The sequence below is a fragment of the Perca fluviatilis genome, chromosome 14 (assembly GCF_010015445.1).
Source record: "Perca fluviatilis chromosome 14, GENO_Pfluv_1.0, whole genome shotgun sequence".
Taxonomy (NCBI): domain Eukaryota; kingdom Metazoa; phylum Chordata; class Actinopteri; order Perciformes; family Percidae; genus Perca; species Perca fluviatilis.
This window is the reverse complement of record NC_053125.1, coordinates 6134159-6147196: the sequence shown is the minus strand read 5'-3', so window position 1 is coordinate 6147196 and position 13038 is coordinate 6134159. Positions and strand designations below refer to the sequence as shown.

The 13038-nt window shown below is 42.9% G+C and overlaps 1 protein-coding gene across 1 annotated transcript in view; it reads right to left on the bottom strand.

Moving 5' to 3' along the window:
* Window positions 1-572: 572 nt before the first annotated feature.
* Window positions 573-13038, bottom strand: part of zanl (zonadhesin, like) — a 109193-nt gene continuing 96727 nt past the window's right edge. The window contains 15 exon segments of the mRNA XM_039823009.1: window positions 573-1174; window positions 1700-1740; window positions 1974-2018; window positions 2192-2285; window positions 3357-3494; window positions 4561-4696; window positions 4809-5011; window positions 6089-6219; window positions 6620-6781; window positions 7102-7297; window positions 7391-7520; window positions 8753-9000; window positions 11693-11837; window positions 12248-12456; window positions 12724-12995. Coding sequence (XP_039678943.1) covers window positions 1119-1174; window positions 1700-1740; window positions 1974-2018; window positions 2192-2285; window positions 3357-3494; window positions 4561-4696; window positions 4809-5011; window positions 6089-6219; window positions 6620-6781; window positions 7102-7297; window positions 7391-7520; window positions 8753-9000; window positions 11693-11837; window positions 12248-12456; window positions 12724-12995 — 2206 coding nt within the window. The 3' untranslated portion in view covers window positions 573-1118.

The window sequence follows — 13038 nt, the reverse complement described above, 5'->3', positions numbered from 1 at the left end:
GAAAACCAAGTCACACTCGGTTGGGCTTTCAACAGATGGAGACAAAAGTCTATTTTGTTCATAAAATAACTTTAGATGTGCGATATGGTTCTATGCCAGTAGCCAACATTAAATTACGTCCCCCTTCCATTTAACCTTGACGTTTTATTCCTTTAATCCATGTTTGTGTTGGCCTATGGTTGCTACGACAATCTCTTAATGTTTTGGCTCGTGACAGTGACAGGGATACCTGGTTTAGCTCATGATACGTCCAAAGTAGGCTAAGTTACCGTATGCTACACTTAAAATGCAACGATGCATCTGTGACGTTATCTTTTATTGTAAATGAATGATTTTCTGTCCGAGCAAAACATTCATCGCAACTATATGACCTCTCCATAACATATAACTCCTAGACCTTTAGGACAGCAGGTGTGGTAAAAAACCCTACCACTTTTGTCCAAAGCGGCCGCTAGAATCAACCCACACTGAAAGTTACATACAGCCACTTTAATGTCTCACAGTACATATTAAACTTCTAAACATCCAGGATGCAGTTTCAGGGTTTCTATGGGAATGAAGTACACAAGAGCAATGGTTGAATGAGCTTTTATTTTTTACTTCCCTTCAGAGTATTGGATGAAAGGCAGATGGAAATGTTCTGGAACATTTTGGGGCTCTGTGATACAAAATATTTGATGAATGCAAATTAGAGATAAAAAAGTATACGATTAATCTAAATAAATAGATTGTCTTGTCTTGAGTATATAGGTGCATGGGAATGGTCAAAATATTTCTTATCTGTAAGAATTAAAAACACTTAACGTTTTAACAAAGACAAACACTTTTTTTTGCACGCATTTCATTCCAAAAATACATATACACTTAAAATGGCACACAGAGAGATTTCCACTTCTCTGTTAATTAAATGCACACTAAAATTACATCTTCAAAAGCACAAGTTAAGTAGCAAAACATGGGCGTATGAACAATATCTATAATATTCACAACTCTCACAAGACTTCCTTCATTTCTGACAGAGTTTTATTCTTTGGAGGCCGAATGAATATGATTCAGAACATATTGTTAATGTTGGCCTCATACAGCAGGTGTTTGTTACATTCAGGTTACACACGTCATCACATAGGAGTCACTTTATCATTCCTTTGGTCATCTATGTTTTTATATGGGACGCCTAAAAGAGAGAGAAAAAAGGAACAGATATTAGAGCTGCGCTAATAGTCATCAGGAAGAATCGGTCTACAGGCATTCAACACAAATGGAGAATATAGTTGACTTTCAAGGGAATTCTTCTGGAAATACACTCTAAGAAATGAGTCGGTAAAATAACAGAAGAAGTTCTGGCAGCTCATTGTCGGGACTTTGCACCGTAATTAAAAAAACTAAAATTATGTGTGCAGCTACAATTCAAATACAGAACATTTGTTTGGCCTGTATATTAAATGCTCTTACAATAATATCAAACACGTTTGATTTTGTCAGAGCATCAAGACGGGAAAAAGACTGACTGGGACTGAGTTTTATGACCTCGCACCAAGAAATGGAGAGCACGCGAGCGCCCCGACTCTAGCAAGACTCTCAGGATTTCATCCAGATATTGGGAATTAGTCTGTGACAGCAGAATCGCTTGAAAAGTCGTTTGGTGTAATGTCGACATTAGTCAACTTGATCGTTTTTCCCCAATAAGGACAATTCTTACTTGTTGACGTCAGGCTGAGCTCCTTCTTGTGCTTGTTTTTCCTGCGGACAGAAAGAACCGAGGTTAGAAAAAGTGATAAATACCACACCTGTGTGTGCCTGCAGGTAGGAGTTGAGTGAATGCAGAGGAGGTACGTAGAGCGAGTGAGTGAGGAGGAGTGAGGAATGCAGGCAGTGAATCACACCCTTCCCTTCCCCAGTGCTGATACAGAAATTCAGTTTGCTCCCAGAAAATTCTCCCAAAAAAGGTGATGACACTGTAATTTTTCTCTCACCCACTGTGAGACGACTGCTGCTTCTGAATTACATAAACTTGTGACCTGCAATGAAAATTGTATGAATTTGTGGTAGTTTTCTTTCCTTTCTCTGTGTCGAGTAGACTCGAGGACAGTGGCTGGGTCAGGACCTTCTGCCTGCGTCAGTCAGCAGTCGTGACACAATCTCATGCACAGCCGAATGCTTTGATATTTGCGCAGAATCGGCCGAGACTCACTTGGATCTCTGTCTGCAAGCGCACGCGATGGCGGTCACGATGGCGATGACGGCGACAGCGGCCAGGACCGCGATCAGGATGATCCACTTGGTTTCTGTAACAAACAACAATTCAATAAAAACACTTTGACTCTTAAAGGAAGCCCACAATCTTAGGAATAGGGAAATAAAGTCTTCTACAGTGTGCTGAGGTAAGGAATGAGTCTTTTGCCTTCAATCACAGCTATTCCTACAGTTCAGTCAGGAGCACTCGTCATAGATTTAACCATATATTAAAACAGTTATGCTTGGTGCTGATGGCTCTGCTCTTCATAATGCTCCCTAGACCAGCCAAGCAGCATGCTAAGCTGAGACAGTTTTTTGTACCTGTCTGTTTATAATAAGGGTGTTTATAGTGTGTATATTACTGCTATTATAACTTTTATTAAATTTTTTCTGTCTTATACTTTTTTGTATATTGAATTTGTATTTGTCTTATTGTGATTGTGTAATTTTTTTTCTTTTGAGGTGCTGTAACAAGGGAATTTCCCCAGTTTGGTATTTAAAAAGTAAATCTTATCTTGTATTACAAGAGTCAGACATTGAAAACCATTTTAAACTTTGAGTCATGTTAGGACTCTGAACTAGGAAGGTGGAGGCTGGGGTGGTGGAGGCCAAGCGTTGCCAGCAGCAGCAGCAGCAGCAGCTGGGGCAGCATGTGTGTAGCAGGGATCAGTGAGGAGGGAGTCATATTTACTGTAAATGGACCGGCCTTGATGTGAGAATGGCAGTGATTGGTTTGTGACTGATAGAAATGGCAATTCAATCAGCGGGCGTATGACTTCCGTGTCCTGCATGAACGCTAACCTAATAAATAATAGTTTGACTCTGTATATCTGTGTCTGTGTATTTCTGTATATCTGTATCAGTATCTGTCTCCCAACCGCCCAGCAAGAGCCTGGGTCTGTCTCAGGTTTCTGCCTGTAAAAGGGAGTTTTTCCTCGCCACTGTTGCACCAAATGCTTGCTCGTGGGGAATTGTTGGGTCTTTGTAAATTATAGAGTGTGGTCTAGACCTACTCTATATGTAAAGTGTCCTGTTATTTGACACTATGAATAAAAAAGAATTGAATTAGTTTGTAAATGGCATCAGTAGAGGAGTGCAGCAGATGTTTGAGCAGGCCGTACCCAGTCCTCCGCTTGGTGTTTTCTCCACCTCGCAGTTTGAGCCCTCAAAGCCCTCTGCACACTGACAGGCGTATGTGCTGTTGCTGGCCTCCTGGCATGTTCCTCCGTTCTGACAGGGGTAGCTGAGGCAAGGGCTCGCTGCAACACAAAACAAGATATTATGGTTTTGTTTCTCTCACAATCATCATGTTAGCATCTTAACTAAATAGAGCTGAAAGAATAAATAAATGCAGCAGGGTGATTAACAAGCTTTACCACGTTTTCCCCTTTGCTGAAAGTTACTCATTTTGAACTCTGATTACATGCCTTAATACAGTATGAGACAAGCTAACACGGCCACAGAGAGGTAGCCTCTCTCTGAAGACCAGCTGCACATAGTGTCTCAGGAAATCTGGTGCTAATTGCACACAGATCCTGAGTGCAAATTAAATGAATGCCGCAGCACACATTTGCCCTGTGCTTTCACTTCAACATGTCTGCCACTCAAAACAACAACAAAGAGATGCAACATGATGACAGAGAGACAGAAAACGACGACAAAGACATTCAAAATGACTACAAATACACACAAAACAACTTCAAAAAGACGCAAAATGCGACAAAGAGACACAAAATGAGCACAAAAAGACAACACATGACCACAAATAGACACCAAAAGACAAAACAATTACTCAGAGACACAAAACGTAGGGGATGCGTACTGACACGATATTGACAAAAAGTGTTATTGCGATACAGATTCTGAATATTGCGATATCGATATTAATTTCGATATTTTTAAACATATGTAAAATTACAAAAGTTATGGGAAAACGCATCAAAATAGATTCACAACAATATAGTGCACACTGAGACTTCCAGTATGTAGGGCTCTATAGTGCGGCTGGACCACAGGTCGGTCGTGGATGAAAAATATTCAATATTTCCGACTCATATAAACACTGTTTATAAAGTTTTTTGAGTGACAAATAGATGCGGGATGCGATTACTTTTGGCCACTAAGGTTTCCTCTTCAATCTCCCTGAGCAACACTAATTTTCTTACTTTTGTGTTCTTTCTTTTGCTCCACTCACTCCCTTTGCTCTCTGATTAGGTCCTTTCTTTTCTTTCCCTTCTTGGATTTATTCCTTTTTTTTTTTGTCTCTAGCCATTTCTTCACTTACTGTCATTCTGTTGAAATCCACACACACACAAACACACACACCTCTGTAGCAGTCCCGTTTGAAGTTGTAGACGGTGCAGACGTCTCCGCTCTGGCAGGTCTTGGGCTGGCACACGGCGCCCAGGCTGGTGCATTCACAGGCCTGGGAACAGTCCTCGGTCACAAACTTCTCGTTCAGCTGCAGGGCGGAGGACAGGATGACATCATCACACAGAGACACGCACAGTCACTGCTGTAACTACAGGAGGCCTCTTACAGTGTAGTATCTGTGATACATCTGTTGTACTTACAGTGTAGTATCTGCTGAGGAAGGTGCAGCCACACTGCGTGTATGGCACACAGCTTCCCTCGCTCATGACGAAGCCGGCGGCACACTGGCAGCCCTCCATGCAGGAAGTGATGTCACACTCGGAGGGTGCTGCCAGGTCAGCGCATGAGGCGGGGCAAGGGGACATGCAGGGGGAGTAGGTGCTGTTGGCGTCACAGGACAGGACTGGGAGAGAGCGAGAGACACACAAGCTAGTTGGAGTTTTGTGTATATGTCACGCACATTACAACAAACTAGTGCTGCAAAGATCAGTCGATTAGTTGTCAGCAATTAAATTAATCCGCAACTATTTTCATAATAAATTAATCGTTCATCTTTTATAAAAAAAAAAAAAAAAAAAGGAAATCTTTGATTCCAGCTTGTTAAATGTGAATATGTTCTAGTTTCTTCTCTCCTCTGTGACAGTAAACTGATTATCTTTGAGTTGTGGACAAAAACAAGACAATTGAGGTCATCTTGAGATTTGGGAAACGCGGATTGATATTTTTCACAATTTTCTGACAAACAGGCCAAACAACTAATCGATTAATCGAGAAAATAATCAAAAGATAAATCGACAATGGAAATAACCGTTAGTTGCAGCCCTAGAACAAACCCACAAATTATGGCACTGCGTTGAAGAAATGTGTCACACAATTTAAAAATCTATAAGCAGACTTTGCTTGCGTTGTGGCTGCATTCATTTTTGTCAAAGTAACGTTATGGTTATGAGACGTTTCAAATGTATCTACGCTTCATCTGCATTACCACGCAGCAGACTTATGATTGTCATACAGTAGGCCAACAGAAATGAATGGATGTCCCGAACAGTAGGACAAATACATGAAAAGCATTACATTTCGGAGGCAAATATTTATTTGATAACTTCAGTTACTTTGCAGATTTAGATTATTATTACAAAATATAATCTAACTAATACATTAAGAAATAAATTAAGCTACCCAGCAGTATTTAAAAATTAGCTCCCCCTTTATCAGTTGCAACATTAAAGTAATCAACACATTAATGCATCAAGAATTAGAATCCCCTGATATATCTGAAATGGGCCATTCTGCATAAGGAGTACTTTAACTTTGGGTACTTCTGATGCTCAAAGATTTGTACTTTTACTCAAGTAGGCTTTTGAATCCGGCTCAATGTGCTAAAACCAGGTCCTCGTCCAGCACTGAGAACCACTCTGCTGTTGTTATAGCAACGTGATGTGAATGCAGTGTGACTGTGCGTGTGTGTTCAGCATCTTACCACAGCCCAGCTGCTGCCTCCAGTGCCCCAGTTTGACTCCAGCCTCCTGACACGCTGCGGCGTACGCTTCATAACTGGCACAACGCAGCACTGCACTGCCATCCTCAGCACACAGGTCAAACACACAGTCACTGACAGACACACGCAAACACACACACACACACACACACACACACACACACACACACACACACACACACACACACACACACACACACACACACACACACACACACACACACACACACACACACACACACACACACACACACACACACACACACACACACACACACACACACACACACACACACACACACACACACACACACGATGTCATATTTTAATTTTAAAGAAGGGTGTGAAAGTAAAGTGTTATGCACACATAAAAACTGCACTGTAACTCTCTTCAGAGGACAGCTCTCACTCACACACACACACAATGATGTCATTTAAATTTAAAAGAAGGGTGTGAAAGTAAAGTGTGATGCACACATTAAAACTGCACTGTAAACACAAACGAAAACTTACTCCTGGTAGATTTGAGGTTCCAGGGCTGCGTGGCAGGCAGCAAATGGCCCCTCGGAGTGAGACAGTGCTCCACACTGAGCCACACTGAGGTAGTTATTGAGCTGAGACTGGGAGCAGTCCGATGTCTCAAATCCTGAATCCAGATCAGTCTCCGCCTCGTGCCTGGAGACACATGGCAGGAAGAAACAGAAATGATTAAAGTTGGGGATCCCTATGGGGTCCTTGAGGGGGTTCCAGGAGGTCTCCAGCAAATAGGGGAAAACCTTTCATTTAAATACAACTATAATTCTATCCAGAACCAACACAATGACAGAAGGTACAACTATTTTAATGAAGGGTTTCATACGCTTTGTGTAATCAGGTGGGGGACCCTGGGGAGAAATCTAATTTTTGTCAGTTTAGGTTTCCATCACGTAAAGAAGTTTGTGAACCACTGCTATAGAAAGTGCATTTACAGCGTAAGCAGCTGGGGGTGGTCCTACCTGTGGACTGTGTGAGGAAGGTTGGAGGTTCTCAGTCCGCCCGCCTGCCGCTCACTGACCCTCCAGCTTTCTCCAAACGTGTTCAGGTCCCGGACCAGCGTTCCGTCCGGCTTAATGTACTCGTTTCTGGTGACGCCGTCGTAGTTTCCGCACAGCCCTCTGACAGAGTTCTTATAGGTGCTGGGCAGTATGATCTCTGGTACACAAACACAACGGAGCGGGATGAATGAACGGATTTACAAACAAGTTAAAGTCCGTTAACGAGGGCTGAGGTTGCCGTTTCTCTCACCTCCGCGGTAGTTGCCGTCAAAGCGAACTGTGAGTCCAAAGTCAGTGGCGAGCTGGACCTGCCTGGAGTTCATCGTGATGGTCAAACCGGCAACTGGACTGAGAGGGGGGGCCACACGCTCCCCATTCACCTAGAGGGAATACAATAGGATTTCACTCAACGCATTCTCATGAACGGGTTCGTATGGTATCATTTGAAAACTTATGCACAACCATTTGCAAGATATCCTATGAAATTACAGTTACTTGTAACATAGTCTCTATCAAAGAGGTTTAATTTCCTGGGATTGCTCTGGTGCCGCCGGAAATTCGCTTGTGGATTTGTGAGGACTATGGTTAACTGCTCCTCAGATCTCTGCAGGGTAAATCCAGACAGCTAGCTAGACTATCTGTCCAATCTGAGTTTTCTCTCGCACGACTAAAACAAGCTTTGAACGTACACATGTTCCACCAAAACAAGTTCCTTCCCGAGGCTATTTTACAGAGGCACCGTGGCTCCGTCCGGCGCTTAACACCGCCAATGACGATTGTGATTGGTTTAAAGAAACGCCAATAAAGCATGTTTTTCTCCCATCCCGGAATGCTGTGTGGACTAGCCAGACCCTCCTGCGCAGCGCTGTGGAGGAAGGTCTGGCAAAGCGAGACTACTGGTGACATGACAGTTAAGTTTATAGGCGTTGGGGGGCATACAGCAGAATTGCGATATTTTCCTTGGTAATACTGTGTCGATACACGGATGCCAAGTATCAATCTAGTATTATATAAATTGCACATGAGAATTTAGTTCAGTTTGTCAGGTGCATACAATATTATTGACTGGTTTTCATAAAAGTTTTGGTCATTTTGTCTGCTTGGCAATCCCATTTTGCAGCAATAAAATGGAAGTGAGCTGTACAAACAGAGAAATTGATCTTTTGAAGTTGGAAAAAGGTAAGTAATTGCAATATACCGCAGAATATCGCAGTATGATTAAAATCGCATTATTATCTTATTGTGACATAGGTATCGTGAGAATATCGTATTTCAGCAGCCGTTGGAGTTAAGTTTAGCCTACAAAAGGTGACCGTCATGGGGCGACAGCAGTTAGGTTTAGACACCAAAACGACTGGTTAAGATTGGAAAAAAATGGTGGTTTGGGTTAAAAAAGTACAAGTACAAAGTAGTACTCCTTTCTACGTGGATCTTGGCGCTGTTACACAGCAGCAGTCAATGTGGTGCATACAGTAATACATACGTGGAATACATATGAATCAGTGTTTTACTTTTCACAGCTATATGTACGAATGGTTCATTGGAACAGTTCCACTATACTTTTTTCCTACGAGCAAAACATGCTTTAACGAAAGGAAGACAAAGCACTGACCAGGACTTGCTTCTTCTGCAGGAAGCGAACGTTGAAACCGTAAACGTCGATGTACATCTGATCCAGGAGGGAGATCCTCTGGTTCCCCCCGCGCCTGATGTTCTTCCCCCTCACCACCAGCGGCGTCAGGGAGTTGTCCGGGTCGTAGCTCTGGGTCAGGACGTAGGTGTAGGCGCCCTGGAAATGATGGGTGAAACCATCAAATGTTCGGTGGTGAGGATCCCCTTGGATGCTGCACTTGTCAAACTCTGTATGGAAATATACAAATGAAACGGTCAAAATGGGTCATGACCTAAACTAGGGCTTGGGCTGGGTTTAAAAAAAAAAAAACTCCAGATATCTGAATGAAATGTCACTCACTACTCTGGAGAGCTGCACTTTATTGTGTGTTCATGTTAAATAAAAAGTACATTAATGTAACTGCTTTGGGGTCAATTAAATATTAATACTTTTAAGAATGCGTCAGGTTAGACGGAACCTTTGTTATTAACCTTTGTAATAATTGTAGAATCTTTTTTTCATACCCAACATAAACTGGTATTGTAACTGAATTGTTCCTAACCTAATTGAAATTGAATAGGGAATAAAATCGATTCAGGACCTTGTGAATCAGAAAATCATTGATGATACCCAGCCCCAACTTAAACAATACTAAGGTTTAAAGTCTCTAAACTACAGGTGTCAAACTCAAGCCCTGCCGGCCGAAACCGGCCCATCGCAAATTTTGATCCATCAATATCAATCTAGGTTCACAATCAATTTTTGTCCGCCTAGTTGTGCGCCAAACTAAAAAGACAGGAACCATTCTTTTTACTCGACACTCAACGCAGCATTTGAGACACAGACATTCCCACACAGCCTGTGAAACAGGTTGTTGTTAGTCGGGTAGCCTACTTTGAAAAAATGCATTGTTTTGCTTGATTTCTAAATTCTTTGATGGCTAAAGAACAAAAATGTCATAACAATTTCTTTGGAATACTCAATTTATTGCCTCCTACAATGGAAATCAAAACTTAAAGTTTTCCATTTGTTATCAATTATGTGCAATGTGTAAACTCTGCAAAAAAACTTTTTCATGAGAGCTTTTTTTCAAATTAGGAGACCTTATAATAACTAACAATAACACTTCCAACACTGTTTGGCCAATATAGATGTATACACAATCAAAGCCCACAGTTGGCATTTTCCCTTTTTTTGTGATGCAGAAAGAGCCAACATTACATACATAAGTTGGATTACACTAAACTACACAATGCATTGCATGAAGGAACCATATAATACTAATAATAATACTTCCAACTTTAAAGCAGTCTCCATCATAAATAAGCTCAATAATGAAAGCCCTCAAAACAGCCTGTCCCAAGCCAAAAAGTTGACAAATAATATACATGACTCTTAATGAGAGAAACCCATGAATAGAGAGGTCCATTGTTTTGTAACATCCCAAATTCTCCTGTGACAGCCTACATTTGCAGCTACATTTGCCCAACAACCCATAAAATCACAATTCGGCATATTTAAACAAAATAAACCACACCCACCAACAGTTACACCTCTTAAACTCTGAGCTAACGTGTTGTTACCTGTTAGATTGTCAAAGTGACGATAGACCTGTGACCTGACTGGAGCACATAACCAGTCCTCTGCCGACTCTGCCCAGAGTGGCAGCACTGAGCACCGGGGGAGTGTTGGTGTTTACACTGCTAACATATGAGCTTTGGACCGCACCAACGGTACTCATTTTATACCACACTTAGTATGAATAATAGTATGGGATCGTAACGTTACTCACACTGAAATGACCCAACATGTCCTCGGCTCTGGGGTGACCCATGAACTCCAACCTATAGTAGCGGGAGATGACGTGGTGTGTGCCAGTCTCATCATCAGTAGCTAGTCCAGAACCGCAAATGAAGGTCCATTTGTTTGCTCTTTGTCGTTTTATTCATGCTTTCGTCAAACATGACAACATATGGCTTCTCAGTAACGCTGCACGATAGCTTCTTCTTGATGAATGAAGCGATGCCATATTTGGCGACATATGCTGTTTTATTTTCACCACAGGTGAATGACTTTGCAAGCTGCGAATCGGGGAACATGACAGCAAAGACGCCACGTATGTCCTCGTTAGATTTAAATGAACTGTGCCTCCGACTGAGAGGTGGCGTCTGAATTGTAACGTCGTTAGTTCGTGCTACAAACAATGCAGGGATTAGCCTGGCCCCGCTATGGCTAGCTGCTGCCACGTACCGCTGGTGCTTTCCTCCTTTCATATACGACTCGACGGCTTTGAGCCCCATGGTCCCTAATGAAAGTCTTTTTGCAGAATTTACACATTGCCTCGTTGTTTTCAGCCGGCGCCAACCACCTCCTAAATACATCCTCTTCCATCCACTTGTCCTTAAATTTGCACTTCCCCATCTTCTTTGCATGTTGAACCCATTGACATATATAAAAGGTTGAACCTCACCTCCACAACCACGTAATGGCGGCACGCAGCTCGACGTCAGCGTCTGTAGCCGACGTACCGTAAAACAGCTATTAATCGCGGAGACTCTCATTTCACACCATGCTAAATTAATTAACTATTATATGTTTTACAGTGGGTCACTGTGCTTTCCCATCGTCATTAAGCGCGCCGGCTGAAATTGTAATACCTACAGCAACTTTATTGTAAATTTAAGACAATTTAAGACCTTAATTACCCGGATTTTAATTTAAGACATTTTAAGACTTTTTAAGGACCCGCGGGAACCCTGTTTATGTGGACCAAATTGACTACATGTCTTGATGTGATTCTCATTGATGTTGATTGTCATTTTCCAGTGTGGCCCTGAGTGAAATTGAGTTTGACAGCCCTGGTTTAAAGTCTCTAAACTGTACAACTGTTATCCGACATGTTGGAATGTTGGAGGAAGCCGATCAGAGTGGGGCACTCACTGGTGGGTTTGCAGGTCAGGTCTCCATTCTTGTCCAGGGCACACACGGCGTTGGAGTTACAGCTGTGTTCCTTACACGCGATTTTGCCGCCAAGGTTACAGGTACACCTGTCGGTACATCTATTTGTCAGCCACGAGTCTCCCACCTGTGCACACACACACACAAAATTATGTTTTGCTATGTGTAACAATCTTTCCTTTCCTTCCTAAGGACATGACCTAAGTCATAGTGCCTATGCAACTATCGGCACTGTACATATATACTATAGTGTAATAATTCTAAATCAATATAAGTGCAATACAATACAAGAAAAAAAAACATAAATGAGATTTGTGAGATACTGTATCTGCCTGTTTTACACTCTGTGACCAACCGGTGGTATTGGAAATGAAGCCTCGAGAAACGAACCCTTAAGCGTACAACTTTGCTGGAAAGCTCCAATGCTTCACGCGGCTTCATCTCGCCATCACTACCTTTAATGCTTATAACCTGCATGTGTTTCTGATGTTGAATGAGATCACGTCGCGTTTTAGGCCCATCGGCCGCTTCACTCACATCATGGTACTCTCCATCTGAGTCCACACAGCCACATTTGTCTAGAGGAACGCACACGTTGTCGCTGAGAACGAAGCCGGCGTCACACTGGCAGCCCTCCACACAGGTGGTCGGGGGGAGGTGGCAGAAGATGGGGAAGAGGTCGGAGCAGGTGGGGGGGCAGGGGGCGGTGCAGTCAGAGTAGTGGCTTTTGGGAGGGCAGGGCATGGCTGCAGGGAGGGGAGACAATTAAGTATGTGAAGAGTCAAACTAGAATCCGTGCAGTGATAACAACTCTAAAAAAGATGAACAAATACATTATCGGCATCAACATCAAGCGCAACAATGACATTATCATTCATATCACATTATCAACCCAGGCCTGTTCTGGATTTCATCTGCTGCTATTTAAAAAGGTTAATAGATACAGGAACACATTTGTTTTTATCAATCTCTAACCGTAAACCTCCCAGCAGGGGGCAGCAGCTCATACTTACGACAGAAGGTGTTGTTCCTCCAGCTGATGGTGACTCCGGCGCTCTGACAGGCCTGAGCGTAGGCCTCCACGTTGTCACAGAGAGTGGCCGGCATGCCGTCGTACTCGCACATGTCGTAGACGCAGTTACCCAGGAAGGCCTCGGGGGGCACGAAGGAGTGGCAGGGCTTGAAGCGGTCGGAGAGGATGACCTCGGCACACTGAGCCTCGAACCGCTTCTCCTCCTCTGCCGTGCAGTTGGGGTGGACGTCTGGACGGGTGTCTGGCTGACAGCTAGAGGGGAGAGTGTTTGGATCAGTGGTTTAGTCAGGCCCGA